The sequence below is a fragment of the Acanthochromis polyacanthus genome, chromosome 10, assembly GCF_021347895.1.
Source record: "Acanthochromis polyacanthus isolate Apoly-LR-REF ecotype Palm Island chromosome 10, KAUST_Apoly_ChrSc, whole genome shotgun sequence".
In the NCBI taxonomy this organism is placed as follows: domain Eukaryota; kingdom Metazoa; phylum Chordata; class Actinopteri; family Pomacentridae; genus Acanthochromis; species Acanthochromis polyacanthus.
Window position 1 is genome coordinate 27857017 of NC_067122.1, and position 17346 is coordinate 27874362.

A 17346-nucleotide genomic window follows, 5' to 3' on the forward strand; every position below is an offset into this window, starting at 1 on the left:
TCATTGCAACCAGCTATAAAAAAAACAGCTGTGCATTATATTGTCATTTGTGAACATTACAAGTATTTTTTTCACATTCACAGTTTGAGAGGCAGCAAAAATCTGAGTAATGGATGTCTGAAAGCCTCTGTAAATGAATGCAACATTAACCTTATTTTTTTTTTGTTCACTTTGGGAAATCAGAACAAGATGAAAGGACAACAGTGACATTTCCAGATAAAGACGATATGCAAGGTATATTAGCAATGCTGTTTACTCAATAGTCACTTTTTTTAGGAACACCTGTGCAATCTAAATACAACTCTTCTGCCATAAAATTCTGCTTTTACGAAGCTTCTGCAGTCTCAGTTTTTGTTGCTGTTGTTGGGTGGCTGTTGTTAAAATGTTAGCCTCATTAACATCCATTAGCAGAGCAAATATCAGGACTACAGGGTTACTTGGACAGCAACTACAACCTTGTTAAGGAACATGAAGTGGAATTGTTAGTCCGCCAAGGAACGTGGCGGAGTTATGTGACGATCAGCATTGGTTTGCCTGTCTGGCTGTTAGCAACATTACTCAAAAACAGGCTCACGGATTTGGATGAAATTTCCATGGAAGGTCAGAAATGACACAAGGACCAAGTGATGAGATTTTGGCAGTGATGCAGCTTATAGTCTGGATCCACGGATTTGTTAAAGATTTCTGTATCATTGCGAGCTAATGGGACGGCATCACTGTAACTATGGCAACAAGTGAACACTGCATCAGCTGCCTGCTAACAATCATGAATGCGATCCTACTACAAATTGACGGCTGTGAAATTATCCAGATTTGTCCATTGGAAATGACTCAAGGAAAAACTGATTAAATTGTGGGGGTGTTTCTGAGTCCCATCAATTGCTGCCACCCGCTATATATTTAGGTCACATGATTTAATATCCGTGCATAACGTACACATGCATAACACACGCCTGTGCTCAGAGCAAGGTCATTTTGTTGTGGGTACATCGATGTTAAATGGTCACATTCTATAGTGCCATGATTTCTCATCATCAATAACTAATAAACAAATGCTCCATTTCTGACAGTGCTATATGAGGGGATGAACAGCCTTGGAGGAGTACTGCAATCTCTGAGTGCTTCTCTTGTCACTATTTTTGACATTAACAAAGACTGACGGCGCAGAGGTTTCGCTAAAGTAGAATTCGTGGCAGAGCCGTTGGATTGCATTAGATTTCACAGACGTATCAAAGTGGCCAGTGTGTATTTACCAACAGGTATGGAGCAACATTTTCATCAGATGGAGGCCGATCCAAACCAGACGGGGATGAACAAACGAGGGTGTTTGGTGTTTGTGTTTCTGGCCATCTGATGTAATGAAATGTAAGTCCACACTTTAAGCTTTGTTTTGGTCTCCATCAGCTCCTGGGAGAATTATTTGGCTCTTCATCTGCTGAATGCTTTGCTACTGTATATTCACCAGCATGTTGCTCACATTGCTGCTTGGTGGTTGATGATGGCACACAGTAGGTCTTTTACTGAAAACAGTGAAACACAAGTGGTCACTGGTGAAAATGACAGTAAGTAGCCAAAACAAACTGAAATGGGACAAAATTCTCATGATGTTCTCCAAGTGTAAAATTATTAATTAGTGCAGCTTTAAAGACCAAGTTTAATTTCTTGGGGTTTGTTTTAGGTTCTTAGGTAAAATCAGTATTTTACCTGCAGTAGATGATGGTCAGCACACCTTCATTTAGAGAAGGAAACAGAACTGATACAGAAGTTAAGCTCCCCAAGCAGGGTCAGCAGCAAAATAAATCCTACCAACCTTAAAAGAGATTCACCTACAAAAATCAATGAGTTTAATTCAATTCAATTCAATTTTATTTATATAGCGTCAATTACAGTCAAATCGTCTCGAGACGCTTTACAGAACCCATATGCCTGACCCCCAGAGCAAGCCCAAAGGCGACAGTGGCAAGGAAAAACACCCTTTTAACAGGGAAGAAACCTCGAGCAGAACCCGGCTCTACATAGGGGGGACCCATCTGCCTGCTGGCCGGGTGGGTTGAGAGGGACAGAGGAGGGCAAGGGGGAGGGATGGGAGAAGAGGGAGGGGTGAGAAAGCACGGAAAACACAACACACATTTGGATACATGTATGACAGGATATGTAAGTGCACAATGTTTACAATAACTCAACTCTTTGCTTTCACAAAGCTCTTTCCAAACGTAAACTGCAGCTTCTTTTTTTTTTTAAGTCTCTCTCTGCTCCTTTCAAAGCCACTAGACTCCACTGACAAAAGCAATAATTTTACCTCACAGAACACAGGATTTATTAATCTGCTGTGTGAATTTGGTGATGTACCACGCTAGTTAAGATCCAAGCTCACGTTAGTTAAGTGTATTTAACACTACATTTTGCTTTCTTAGCACTCGTTCTTTGTAATGACAATAAATGAAGATGAAGCTTTCTGTTGGATAGGTTCTCTGACAGCAAGATGAAGAGTTGAATTATTGTACACTCAACAAAAATATAAACGCAACACTTTTGTTTTTGCTCCCATTTTTTAATGAGATGAACTCAAAGATCTAAAACTTTTTCCACATACACAATATCACCATTTCTCTCAAATATTGTTCACAAATCCGTGATGGTGAGCACTTCTCCTTTGCTGAGATAATCCATCCCACCTCACAGGTGTGCCATATCAAGATGCTGATTAGACACCATGATTAGTGCACAGGTGTGCCTTAGACTGCCCACAATAAAAGGACACTCTGAAAGGTGCAGTTTTATCACACAGCACAATGCCACAGATGTGGCGAGATTTGAGGGAGCGTGCAATTGGCATGCTGACAGCAGGAATGTCAACCAGAGCTGTTGCTCGTGTATTGAATGTTCATTTCTCTACCATAAGCCGTCTCCAAAGGCGTTTCAGAGAATTTGGCAGTACATCCAACCAGCCTCACAACCACAGACCACGTGTAACCACACCAGCCAAGGACCTCCACATCCAGCACGTTCACCTCCAAGATGGTCTGAGACCAGCCACTCTGACAGCTGCTGAAACAATCGGTTTGCATAACCAAAGAATTTCTGCACAAACTGTCAGAAACCGTCTCAGGGAAACTCATCTGCATGCTCGTCGTCCTCATCGGGGTCTCCACCTGACTCCAGTTCGTCGTCGTAACCGACTTGAGTGGGCAAATGCTCACATTCGATGGCGTCTGGCACGTTGGAGAGGTGTTCTCTTCACGGATGAATCCCGGTTTACACTGTTCAGGGCAGATGGCAGACAGCGTGTGTGGCGTCGTGTGGGTGAGCGGTTTTCTGATGTCAATGTTGTGGATGGAGTGGCCCATGATGGCGGTGGGGTTATGGTATGGGCAGGCGTCTGTTATGGACCAAGAACACAGGAGCATTTTATTGATGGCATTTTAAATGCACAGAGATACCATGACGAGATCCTGAGGACCATTGTTTTGCCATACATCCAAGAACATCACCTCATGTTGCAGCAGGATAATGCACGGCCCCATGTTGCAAGGATCTGTACACAATTCTTGGAAGCTGAAAACGTCCCAGTTCTTGCATGGCCAGCATACTCACCAGACATGTCACCCATTCAGCATGTTTGGGATGCTCTGGATTGGCGTATATGACAGCATGTACCAGTTCCCACCAATATCCAGCAACTTCACACAGCCATTGAAGAGGAGTGGACCCCCCCACCCCCAAATAAAACAAAACTGCACCTTTCAGAGTGTCCTTTTATTGTGGGCAGTCTAAGGCACACCTGTGCATTAATCATGGTGTCTAATCAGCATCTTGATATGGCACACCTGTGAGGTGGGATGGATTATCTCAGCAAAGGAGAAGTGCTCACTATCACAGATTTAGACAGATTTGTGAACAATATTTGAGAGAAATGGTGATATTGTGTATGTGGAAAAAGTTTTAGATCTTTGAGTTCATCTCATAAAAAATGGGAGCAAAAACAAAAGTGTTGCGTTTATATTTTTGTTGAGTGTAAATATCCTACACTTAAACTGATTTTGATTTCTGTAAGTGAATCTCTTCTTTCAGTAGCTTTGAAAAGAATAATATAACAGCTTCAGTCTCCTGTTGCAAAGATCTCTCAGACTTAAAGGTACAACATGTAAATTATTCTTTTTCTATGTGATTTTACTAGATATTATTTGTAATAAATCTGTAAAGTTGTTTTCTATTTTTTGTTCCTTAGTATATGTTTTTTTCTTTCAAGTAATGACAAATATCTGTGGAAAAATTATGTATTTTTATTGTTTTAATAACAGTAAAATAGGGTAATTTTACGGTCATACTGTACCCTTTATATTTTCAGTTAGGGTTAACAAAACAGAATTTTTAAAAGTTTGCTGTTTTTCAGTCCATAAAATACATTATTTTTCTCTCAAATAGAGCAGAGCAAATTTCTGTAAATTAATACTTTTTGCTGATTTATAATTCAGTAAAAAATTGTGTAATTTTAGACTCAAATATAGCAAAAAATAATTTCCATTTGTCAGAATACAAATTTGCGATGTTCTTTGCAATTTTTTTTTTTTTTTTTTTGCAGTTACCAGGTAAATGGATACTTTATTCTATGATTTTATTCTTTATTATGTATAATTTTAACACAACAGGGGCAAAAGATATCTGTAAAATAACATCCAAATATTTTTTTTTACTATTTTTCAGTCCCTAATATGCATACATTTCTTTCACATATCAAAAAAATAATTAAACTTTGCTGATTTAAATACTGTAAAAAGAATCATTTTAAGTTAAATGTCAAAAGAAAGACTTACAAGAAAAAAATACTGTAGTGTTATTTTTTACAGTTTTGACTTGATTTTTATGGTTAACTTGTAAATTAATACTTTTTTATCTATAATTTAACAAAACAGGCAAAATCTGTAAAATAACTGAAAATTGTGAAAAAATACAGTAAATTCTGTCTTTTCTTACAATGTTAAGTGGTGAAAAAATCCAAAATATTACATGCATTTGAACTAATCCTGATTTTTCTCTAACACTGGTTGATTTTTCAGGTAGCAGAACCATGCTTTACCTCCATGCTGGTCCTTCTGTCCCTACTTCTCCACACTGTAGGCATCATCTGCTGCAGGTAAAACTATGGAGGGCCTCATGCATCCTCACTTCAGTGAAACCCAACTAAACCTTCCACATGCCCTTAGACTGAGTAAAGAAAAACAAGGCCACAGGCTACGGGTACGGGTCCGTATCTGTAGACACTACCAACAAACAAACCTTTCTCTAATTTGGGTGCACCAACCCTTTCAATGAATGGCCACATCCCCCTAACAGATTCACCTCCCTTTGTTTCCTCCCCAAAGTAAATATGAATGTGGTGCAGGAGGCTGCAGACTCCACTAGGTGGTGTCACCGTCCAGCGTGGGAGAAGCTCGGCTGTTGAAGGCGCCGCATCCCACAGTGGGTCTGTGTCCTGCCCTTATGTAAATGATCAGTCTCGCCTGCTTCCATTTTGTCTGTCCAAACCCCCTCCTCCCTCCCCTGAGAGTATAGACGCTCCTCTAACCAGTGGTGTGTAAAGGAGAAATGTGTGTGTGAGCTGTCACGACCAGACAGCAGAGGATGGAGATCTGTGCAGGGAAAAGCAGATGGATTGAGGACTGCTCCCACCGATGCACACACAAACAAACTCTGGCCCAGGGACCAGCTGTTGTCCTTTTTTTTTTTTTTCTCCCCCTCCTGCTCCTGTCTGCTCCATGCCCTCCTCTTCCTCTCCTTTGGATTAAATGCATTTTGCAGTCAGCCTGGGAGCTGAGAGGTAAACAGTGGGGCTAATTGCTTTGACATACTGCTCTTTGTTTTGGCCTCCTGGTGCTAATCAACCACTCGGCTAATAAGTCTGCCTGGCAAGGAGAGCAGCGCCGGGTTTGGGCCTGTTCCGTTGACTTCTACGCCCCGTAACAAAAAGTGTTGCAGGCCCACATTTTGCAGAGTTCCCACAGTGCTGCTGTGGCTGGGTAGCACCCCGCTCAGGTGTGAATCTATTTATCCTCATTAACGAGCGTCTCCCCAAAGTCTGCCAATTAACACGCTGCTCCTAATGAAGCCATTAGCTGTCAGATGAGGTAGAGGCAGTGCTTGTCATCGGTCCACTGTGTGTACGCGTGTGTGTGCGCGCATCCACTCTTGCTGCTAATAAAAGCAAGAGAATTAATGGAGTGAGCGTGTGTGATAATGAGTTAATGTGGAACAAGCAGGACGAGCAGTGATCGGCCCCTCTGTCTCAAATGAAGATATCAGACACAGTGATTTACTTCACTGTGTGCCATAAACAGGCCCCCTTTCTCCCCCCCCTTTTCCCGCACATGTACCATCCACTCGTGTGTGTTTGTGGGTTTAGCGGGAAGCAGCTCCCTCTCTAAACACGCTGTTAGGAATCAGACCTCTTAATTGTGGTCGTGCAGCCGGCTAAGATGAAAATGTGCAACTGTAAATATCACTCTGTGTGTTCCCTAATGGAGCCATCACGCACGCCAACAACAGCCATATAGCTTTAATTGTCATGGTGATTGCAAACACATGAGTGCCACGGCTTCGACAGGGAGCAGCAACAAGATCACAGAGGCAGCTGTTCTACTGACACACTTACTTTTTTTTTTTTTTGAACAATTAATTCTCTGTCACTGACAAACTGGAGGTTTTCTGCAGGGTTTCTCAGAAGCTTCTAAGGAACAAAAAACACAAAATTCTCTCTTTTGCCAGCAGCAACGAGGAACTGCACTTCATTTTTCCCCCTCTATTCATGGTGATTCTTCTAGACTTTCATGCTGGGATCAGTTGCCTGGATGTCTCCCTCCCTCCCTCCCACCCCCATAACCGAAAAAGCTGCCCAGCCCTGTCAGGGGATGCCAGAACACAGGATGTGAAATTGATTTTAGGTTACACGAATAATCCTATTGCAGATTCTTCTGTCTTCTCTCCTCTTTGACACCTCCTTCTCCTCTTTCATCCAGCGTCCCGCTTCTCTTTTTCTTCTCCTGTCTCTCCAGCTGCAGTTAGAATCGATTCACAGCCAACTGTCCTCATATTATCAATAACCAAAACTAGGGTCCTCCTCCTCCTCCTGCTGCTGCTGCTGCTGCCCTCCAGGTAATCAAGTTTGGTCACATTTGCTGTGACGTCGCGCCCTGCAGAGGTAAGAAAGGACTGATGCTGCTGCTGTGTGAAAATGTGCTGTGAATCTCCACTTCTGCAACAAGTGTGAAAAGCTTTGCCAAAAAAGAAAGTGTTTATATGATTTAGAATGTGCAATTTGCGGAGGGAAAATATCCAAAATATGTCACTGGAAAAGCAAATGAAAGAATCTGTTTTTCTCTCAGGCTGAAGGAGGAACACAGGCAATGTTTAAAGCATCAAGTGTGTAAAGGTTTTGGATTAACGACGTTGAGTTTTGCTCTGATTTCAGGACATATTTCTGGAAAGTTATCTCCCTGTGTGTAGCAGCTCCAGCTAAAAGGTTTTTATTTGTACATGACATGGCATCTGTTTCAAACTGACATCAGGAGGTTTTTAAAGAGTCTTAGTTAGAAAAATGACCCTTTTTTCCACAAAAAATACAGTTTGGTTGCAATGATAGAAAAATCTTTACAAAGTAAGTTCTTAGAAATTCAGATTTACATTTCTGCAATTGAACGCCTTTCACCAATAATACACTTTAGTATTATTTTTCTTTAGCATTATGAGCTACAGTCCTAAACTTAATATATCTATTTTTAAAGAGAATATAGTTTTTCTTAGTTTCATTTGCTTACATATGAAATAAATTATTATTTTTGAGTTATTTAATAGTTTTTGTGGTAATTTTAGTAATTAATTAAGCTTTTTGTGTACAATTGAGTATAATGTAGCACTTGCTACAAAAATATAGATGTTTTCGCTTTTTTAAATGCAAGTTGCTGCAATTTTTGGGGTGTTTGGGATAAATAAATATGACTTAAACCAAACAAGAACAACAACAAAAAGAGCATTTCAACATTCTTTGGTTGAACTTGGGTCACAAAAGTTCTGGAAACTTTTACTTTAAGACAAGAAAACAACTCAAGGTTCAAGAGAAGAGGCATAAAAATGAACTTCATGACTTATGTAGAAAGCAGAGGTTTGCAGGAAATGAATACAATTCATGCAGAGTTGATAATTTAACACACTTTAACTACAGGAAGAGGCAGAACTGTTGTCCAAAAGTGGTGTGACCACGTGGCCGACTGGCAGCCCATCTCCATTACTCCCATCCTCTCATGTGTCGCTGCTGTTTGGTTCATGTCTGTGTTCTCGGTAAATAGACTGCAGCCTCGTGCTTCCTCCTGTCTAATTAAAGAGAAATGCGATGTCGGCTGTCCTTTCTTTGACCTCCTACCTTGCTAGTTTTACTGCAAACAGTATATCACCGCCTTGTAGACTTTCTTCTGCCTCCTCTGAAATTTTGTGCCACCCTGCTTTCAAGCAGCAGCACTTTAATCCTAATGCATTTCATTCACTTTATCGACCTTCAGAGGGTTTATTTTATTATTTTGGAAAGCTTTTGGAAAAAGAACACTATTAAAAGCTTTGGAAAACAATTTATTTAGAAGAATTTGGTGACCATTGTTGTTTTTTGTTGTTGTTTTTTTACACTTTTGCCAGCTTAACTTCCAGCCAAAGTCTTTGAAACAAGATACAGAATAGATTCAAAGAGTAACAGAAGGTTGGAGATGAGATGTAATTATGAACAAGGTGTGAGTCAGCCGCTGCCATTATCCTTCCTGCCAGTAAACAAGTCGGCTCAGCCTCCAAACTGCCACCACACCAGTCACTACTTCTGCTGCTCCATTGTGGCCGTCCTGTCTGATCATCAGTCACTCAGGATCTGATTCACAGCCTCAATTATCTGCTGGAGTGCAAAGTCGAAGTCGTCTAACCTGGAGCATTTTTGGGGGGGCAAAAAATAATTACCTGAAGTTCATCAATTAACGCCTCTGAAGTGTGCTTTCATCTTGCACCTGTTATGTGTCCCCCCCCCCTCACTGTCTTTTTCACATTTTCCCCAAGTCAATCATTTTTCCACTGGTGAGTTATTTCTGTATGGTGTCAGTTACTCTTTAAAGACACGTTTGGATGGCGAAGAAGTAGGAGGCGAAAGAGGCTCAAGGATACTGCAGTGCTGCTCTGGACCTTGGCTTGCTTTGCTTGTTTGCTCGGCTTCTGGCTCTTCTCCCTTCCAGGGTCATCTCTTTTTCTTTCCTTCTCTTTTTTTTCTTCCTCTTTTCTCAACCCTCCCCGTCCTGAAATCAGGGGATTATTTCGAACTAAAATAGATGGATGGAATCAATCAGCCATGGTTTTACTTTTCTCTTCGTCTACATAACCACCCCCTTTCACCTCCACCCTCACACCCTTTTTCTCTCCCTCCCTCCCTCCCTCGGTCTCCCCAACCCCCCTCTCTCTCTGGGCTGCAGACTGAGGAGATGCATAAATTCAGACACATTAGTATTCCAGTCAGGCTCTCCATTTCAAGGCAAGGCCTATAGCACCCTTCCGCCTCTCTCCTCCTTCTCCTTCCCTCTCCAGATCTATTTTTGAATCATTTAAGCAGTGCTGCATCTACAGCCCGACTTATTTCTAAACCATCCCTAAATTATTTTTAGGCATTATGATGTTTTTTTTAAGGGGAATGCAGCTCTATTTTGCCCCAGCACGGCCAATTATACACAGCTTTGAAATGAGATTCATCTGCTTCTGATTGTGTGTGTCTGAGTGTGTGTGTGTGTCATTGTGTTTTGCTGTCAGGCCCAGCGGCCCAGGCGATAAATCACGCATGTCTGATTGAGGAGGGCAGAGGGCCCGGACAATAACATTTCAGTGGAACTGCTGGAGAAAGTGTCTCAGTTTGCTGTGATCCAAGGTCCTGTTGAACCCGCTGGACACGTTACAGCTGTTGGTGACATGAAAAATTGCCAAAAAAAGTTGCCTTTTGACATGACATTGAAGCTGGGTGAAGGTTATGCTGCTTTAGAATAGATTTCCTACTGCACAGGGGGCAGAAAATGATCCAACTTCTGGCTGATTTGACACAAGTTTAGGTTGAACTATTAAAGAAACTTTAAAATGGTGTTGAAAAATTTGAAAGCACAAAAAAGTTATTTCACTGAATTTTAATTATTGCTTTTCCTATAATAATATTTTCTGTGTCTTTAAACCTGCTCCTATGCTTCTGAATCTTCACTATTAAATCCTCAGAAGTTCTGTTTTAGACAGTGACCAGTTGTAGCAAGAAATGGTTTATTACAACATACATAGTTTATTTCAAAACATAATACAAGCTTTATACTGAAAATAAATAATTACTTGAGCTGTCATCGAAATTTGGAATAAAACCGCCGAAACAGTTCAATCTTACTGAAAATATTTTTTTGTTTGTTTGTGTATTTTTTTAACATTGCTAATTAAGTGCATGAATAACTAAGAGCATTTGTTTAAATTAATGACTTCAAAAGGGTAATATATAAAACTGTACAATATTCGAAAAAATACTTAAGAAATAAACCAAATAACAGGAGTATTTAAGATTATAAAATTTTGATACTGAACGTACATTAAAATTATAGGCAGGTGTATAGCGTCGCCCCCCTCCTTTCTCCTTTTTTCTATTTCTCGGCTCTGTTTCAGAGTCCACACAGTTTGTATGGTCGAAGATGATTGGGGGAAAAATCAAAAATAAATGGATTAATAAATAGCTGTAACTGTGTGTGGCTTCCTAAGCTGCAGGCCATGAGGGAGGAATTTAATCCAAATAATTAAAAAAAAATCCTCCAAGTGCTATTATGTTGGTAGCAAATACCTCTACAACTGGAAATGAGGGCCTATATTTGCATATGAAAAAAACAATAATTACAGATCTGCTACGTTACAAAATAATGAATGTAAATATGGTGAGAACTAAAAGAAGCCCGAAGGAAGCGTGAGGTGGACTGTAAAATAATAATAATAATAAAGAAAAAATGGCCTCTGGTGCTGCTGCGACAAATCAATTAGGAAAAGTGATATTATTTGTTTCACGCCACTGATCATATAACAGAAGCACAGCGTGTGAGAGGAGAGCCCAGAAAAATACTAAAAACAAAAAACATCAGTCCCATCTTATCGTTATTATAGAGCTGATGGAAAATGGTGACACAAACCAAAGGCGCTGGCAGGTTATTAGGCACATTTTTGTATTTATATCCGCTGATGTAGAAAAAACAAAGTGTCGGGCTCCAAAGGTGAAATGTGACGGTTGATATGCCGCTATAGAATAATGCCCTCATGACAGTTAGAAAATGACGAAGGCTGAACAGGTATCTCTGTTATTGTTTTCAGTGCTGGAGGCATCTGGAGGAGTCTGTACCGGGACGAGGGCGCGGAGGCTGGAAGGTGCCGCCGCCGCCGCTTCTCCTGCTGCTGCGTCCCTGCGCTCAGAGAGTCCGTGCCGAGGATCGGAGGGGATTTCTCCTTCGGTCAGAGATCGTGGCACGACGAGGCGTCTCCCGCGCTCCCGCTGTGAGAATACGGTCCCTCGTGTGGCGGAGGCTCGCCGGGCGGCGTCATGCGCTTCTCCTTCTGTCGCCGGTTGCAGAACCAAACGCGCACCACCTCCTTCTCCAGCTGCAGCGTGTCCGCCAGCGACGTGATCTCCGGCGCGGACGGTTTGGGACACTTGAGAAAGTGCGTCTCCAGAACTCCCTTCACGCTCACCTCGATGGACGTCCGCTTCTTCCTCTTCCTCCCCTGAGCTGCTATCTTGTCTATACTGCTAGCGCTGCCTGTGGACGAGTCTGCCTCCTCCAGCCACTTGTTCAGCAGCGGCTTTAGTTTGCACATGTTTTTAAAGCTCAGCTGCAGCGCCTCGAACCTGCAGATGGTAGTTTGGGAAAAGACGTTACCGTACAGCGTGCCCAGAGCCAAACCCACGTCCGCCTGCGTAAAGCCCAGCTTGATTCTCCGCTGCTTGAACTGCTTGGCAAAGTGCTCCAGCTCGTCCGAAGTCGGCGTCTCCTCGTCGGAGTGGTCGTGGCAGTGGTGCCCGCCGAGGTCACTGTGCTCGGGGCTGAGTGTGTCCCTGAGGCCCGGGTGCATGCCTTGGCCCTGCGGGTTGGGTGGAGGTGTGAGACCACCGTGGTCCAACATGCCGTTGACAGTGAAGCCCGTCTGGGAGTAGATGTTGATCTGCTGCCCGCTGGTGATGGAGGAGTTGTGGGACACCGGAGTCCCCCAGGCTCCCGGGTGGTTGCCATGGTTGTTGTGATGAGGGGAGTGATGCGCTACGTGCGGGGAGCGGTGATGGATGATGCCGAGCTGCAGGTCCTCTCGGCCTGGTTTCACGTCCTGCTGCTCCATGGAGGCCGACCAGGGGCTGCCCTCCGACAGGCTGCTCGCCCACTGGTGCCCGAGGGGGTGTCCGTTGCTCTGGACGCTCTGCAGGTAGTCACTCTGGAGGAGTTTCTGGTGTCCTCTGTAGGGGCTAGCAGGCTGCATGGCCTGGCTGTCCGGGTGGATCATGGGACTGGAGCTGAGCAGGGTGTAGGGGCTGGAGGCAGCTGTGGCCATGCTGGCTGCTGAACCCCACTAATGCTACTGAAGGGAGGGAGCAGCTCAGCCTCTGACATCTCCCTCTCTCTGGAGTTTCGACAGCAGCCTGGCACTGACTGACAGCCTCCACCGCCACTCACAGTCCGACGGAGACGCGGTGACGACACGTCTCCACCAATGACGGCGCAGATCCCAGAGCCTCCGCCTCTGGACGCAGAGCTGCGGGGAGGAAAGGGTTACAGGCAGCCGAACCGGAAGAGTGTCGGAGTGCTGGTCCAGTGGGTCTGGCTGTGGAATGATGTGAGCGTGGAGCGCAGTTCCTGTTTATTAATTAAAGTTTCCAACTGATTTACGCACGAGTTTATTGCTGCTCCTGTCACCCTTGAGCGCGTGCGAAGAAGGAGATTAAAGCGCAATGGCATTTCTTAGACGTGCCAGCACTTAATTTGGAAGGATACAATCAAACTAAGAGCAGTTCTCACTGCTAATTATTAACTTGGAGAATATTTTCTCAGAGTAACACGTTTGAGGACGGTGTTTTACGCAAAATCGTTTTACGCACGACGCATCCTTAATCCTTATCCATTTTGGTCAGACAAAAATAACGCATGTGCACTGGCCTGTTAATGCAATTTAATATTTAACTGAGTGATTTCATAAAATATATTTTAAAAATATACCTTACAGGTAATACTCACACTTTTTGTTGCTACGGTTGGATGTGTTTACAACCCCAAAGCCTCATCGTTGTTACATATTCTCAAAAAAAACAACAACAACAACAAACATGTGCTCACACAGAAGTCACATTTACACTTCCAGTCTTTAAGAATCTCCCCGGGTCTTCCCAGAGTTGAAAAAGATCTATCTGCAAATCTGAGAGCTAACTTAGCTGCGTAATTATATTTGCCATTAGAAGGCTGCGTTCCAGTCTCCTTATTGGTTTGAAATTCCATTAAATATATTGCTCGAGCTCCCAGGTTAAGCTTGATTTAAATTTGCATACATTTTCATACATTTAGGAGAAATAAAAGAAGGCTGCAGCCACCAGAAAGTCATTAAAGAGCGCTGAGCCGAGCCACAAGCTGCTTGTGGAGACAGAGACGGAGAGGAGGCCGGAGCAGGTGAGCTGACCGCGGGGCTGGGAGCGTGGACAGGGCCGCTGGAGGGTGGACGGGGCCTCGGTAACCGGAGGAATGACAGACAGCGGCGGGGAGGGGAAGGGGGTGAGTACAGGACCGAGTGTAAAGCCTCAAATAGTGCGGAGTAGATGGATGGAAAATAATTCATTAGATTGCACATGCTTGTTGTTGTGTTTATTCTTCTAATTCCAGTGTGGTGTTTGTGCGTAAATTCTTTATGGAGCCTCTTTTTTGAAACTTGGCTGCATATTTGATGTGGATGGCAGTGTTGTTCCAGTGGCCTAGTTTGATGAACTGGATTGCTTCGTTTGAGTCGTTCTGGGATGAATCAATGCGCCGAATTAAATGCAATATAGATAGTAAAGTTGCAGCACAATGGCAGCAGTGGCGTTTCATTCAGACTCCAGCATTTCCATACGTGTCATATTAAATGACACGCCCGAGCGAACTAATTCTGAAGGATGAATTCTCCTTTCTAAGGGGAAATGTGTCGTAAAAACTGAATTTGTTGTATCTGAAACAGTCGGTGTGAGCACAAATCGAGGGTTTGAATTCTACGAAAGCCACAAATTAAAAAAAAAATGCAGCCGAAATATATTTTTCTAATCCAAAAGATAAAGTCTGCGTTTTTGAGGCGCAGGAGAGGGACTTGGAGAGGGGGTTGTATTGCTCTCGATAGTCTAAGTTTCTAAGTGTAACAGATGCTTCTCTAGAAACGCTCCTTGTGCTGATTCCTTTTATTCACATCAACATTTTTCTGCCGTCGAGCGCGTTTCCATAGCGAGGCGAATAAAAGGCAAATCCCCGCTCCGCGCCTCCAATAAAGAGCCCATTCACAGATAACCCGAGCCAGCCCTGCTACACTTACACCATGCAGCACTGCAGGCTCTGCCCCTGCACCGAGCTGCACATTACTGCTAAATAACGACAACTAATGACTCATAATTTCTGAAATGTTTTTCTTGCATTTGCGGGGTGTTAGTTTGTGGTCGTCGGAACGCGATTTGTTTAGCGGCTTGTTTGTGTTTGTTTGGCGGATGTGAGTAAATCTTGCAGTGATTATGTTGGGATTCAGGTTGTTTACTGTTTAGGCAGTAAATAAAAAAAGCGATTTGTTCACGATAACCTCCGGTAAGATTCATGAGACGAAGAATAGGAGAAGCAAAAATCTGTTCTGCTTTTAGAAAAGAATATGAATGTCTTTCCCCTTAAATATAATCCTACTGTGGGCCTCTAACTTTAACCTTAAAGCGTCAGTATATGTATGATTTAGAAAAAGTTAAAAGAGTAATTCAGTGTTGCTCCAAGATATTAAAAAAAAAAGTTGTATTAAATGAAATTGTTTCTATATGGTGGCAGATTTGTAAAGTAATGTTTTGGGCTTTTACATGGTGTTCTTACTGAGAAAATATAATTTCCCAGTGAGGGTTGGTGTCCATCTTTGTTAATTCTAACTTAATCGTATTTTTTCTCCTTGTAATATTTAAACACTCATTCATTGTTTTTCGCTTGCCTTTTCCCAAGGCAAGCGAAAAAAGAATAAAATCTTAATCGAGAATAAAATCTTAATCGATTGTAAACATGCAGCTGAGAGCAAAAAAAAAAACTGTTTTTTTAAAAACAGTTTTTATGATTTATTTTTTGGCTGAACGTTCCTCTCTCCGCTTAGTGCGCCAGGCTGCAGCCTTTAGATAAATCAGGCTTAGTCTGCTATTGAGACAGCCTTGGGCCTCAGGGCGGGACCTGTCACTTGGTGTCGTGACCTTTGCAAACTTTCCCCACGCAGGAAGCCTAAATCTCCGCTCCTGCGCGCCAACAGTGGCCAGTGCTTATTTATTTAGATAAGTTTACGCAGGCAGTGTTCTGAATTCAGGCCTGTTTGACTCAAAAGAAGAATAAAAACAGGCCTTTGTTTTTCTGTTTTTTCTTTCTCGTAATTAACAATGTCCTTTCGGTGTATTTATTTTTTGATAACTAAAGCGTGTGCTTGTTTTCGTTTTATTTAAAGGAATCCAAAAATCTCCCTTTCATCTCTCACTTTGACGCTCTGTCATCCCTGACTCCCGCGGCACACACTTCACAAGCTCCCAGACAGTAAAATCGATATTCCCATTAACCCGTGACGTCGCTAATAAAGGACAGTGACACCGTGTTTAGACAAGACGGCCCTTCAGAAACAAACCCCGAAACTAATCTCACATCATTCCGGTGACAAGCAGTTTGTTTTCATCATCATCTTGACTCCAGAAGCGTCTTTTTACGCGCTGGATTTTTTTTTTAAATAGAAGAGCTGCAAGGCTGTCAATCACAAACCTCTGTGTCTGTGTGTATATGTGTGTGTCCGGCAGAGGGTTTAGGAGGAAGAAATGCATTTAGACACAGCACTCAGAGAATGTATATGCAGCTACACCGTCACCCCATGAGAGGAGACCGGTGTAAATGTACATTCATAATGCATGAGGCCCGGTGCGTTTGTTTGGGCTGCGACCCTTCGAGGTGCGTGTGCGTAGGTGTGGTTCCAAGTGATTTCAGACATCTGTACATCATAATATTGCAGGAGGAGGGGGTGGAAGAGGCTTTTCAACAAGTTTAGAATAAATTGTAGAGACTTTTGAAAATCTGCTTGTAGAAAAAGAGTCTCTGAAGGTTGTTGGGGCTTTTTTTTGTCCATGTTCGGCGTCGCTTTTACGCACGGATTTGATGCAGAATTATATTTGGAAATCGCAGGAGTTTAGACAGAAACACATAATTTTCTTTTTTTTTCTACATGAAAATTAACTCTACAAATTCAACGTAAAATGTGATACTTTTTAATAACAAATTCAGGAGATTATAGGCCATGGACACCATAATGCTGTGATGCCATTTGACTTTTTGTTAGAAAAAAAAAGTCATGTTTTTCCCCTCCAAGAAGTTTTTTCCTCTTCTCAGCAGAGAAGAGGAAAAAACAGATAACAGATCCACGGATCAGACACGCTGTAGTGGGTTTTTTTTTTCTTTTAAGGTTTTAAAAAAGGGATGAAATTACACCTGAGGGAAAACGTACTTTAAATAAGTATTCCATTAGAAAAATGATCAGGCAGTCCCAATTTCCATATTTTGCTCTATTTCTTAAGGCTTATTTATGTGAAAATATAGAATAGAGAGTGCAGTTGTGCTTTGTTGACAAATATGAGGGAAGATGAATACAAATCTGACATGCCATTTCATCAAGCACCATGGCAGTATTCTGGCAGTAAAAACAAAGTTTAAACAATCAGGATTTGTTCTTTTTTTCATTTAAAATAAGTGAATTTTCCTTCAATTTTAAGTCATTTAATTTCCCGGAACAACTCAAAAAGACACTGAGCGCGATGAGGTGTTTGAATTAAACATCTCAGGTCTGGATATTAGTATTCCAGCTATGATGCAAATTCCAGCGTAAAATAATTTTTTGGTTTTCTAGTTAATTAGAAAAGGAAGTCAGTCACAACAGCACACAGGCCTGAGGTCAGAGAGGCTTCCAGCCCCTGAAAACGTCTCCCCTCCTTTTACACTCGGGGAACAAACACTCTTTGCAAAAGCAATTGTTGCCATATTATTTTTTATTATCTGCAAGGATTTG

At 42.3% G+C, this 17346-nt stretch overlaps 1 protein-coding gene and 1 long non-coding RNA gene across 2 annotated transcripts in view; one reads left to right on the plus strand and one right to left on the minus strand.

Moving 5' to 3' along the window:
- Positions 1–8603: 8603 nt before the first annotated feature.
- Positions 8604–12722, minus strand: LOC110958576 (POU domain, class 3, transcription factor 4). The gene has a single exon (XM_051954682.1). It carries the CDS (start codon positions 12616–12618, stop codon positions 11530–11532), a length of 1089 nt encoding a protein of 362 aa, XP_051810642.1. The 5' UTR covers positions 12619–12722; the 3' UTR covers positions 8604–11529.
- A 722-nt stretch (positions 12723–13444) lies between these two features.
- LOC127535812 (uncharacterized) overlaps positions 13445–17346 on the plus strand; it is a 10241-nt gene continuing 6339 nt past the window's right edge. The window contains exon 1 of the long non-coding RNA XR_007944690.1: positions 13445–13826. This is a non-coding gene — a long non-coding RNA (uncharacterized LOC127535812). The remainder of the gene's footprint in view (positions 13827–17346) is intronic.

Bases quoted from the DNA above. Each gene is read 5' to 3' on its own strand.
- LOC110958576 (XM_051954682.1), bottom strand. From the start codon at position 12,618: ATGGCCACAGCTGCCTCCAGCCCCTACACCCTGCTCAGCTCCAGTCCC.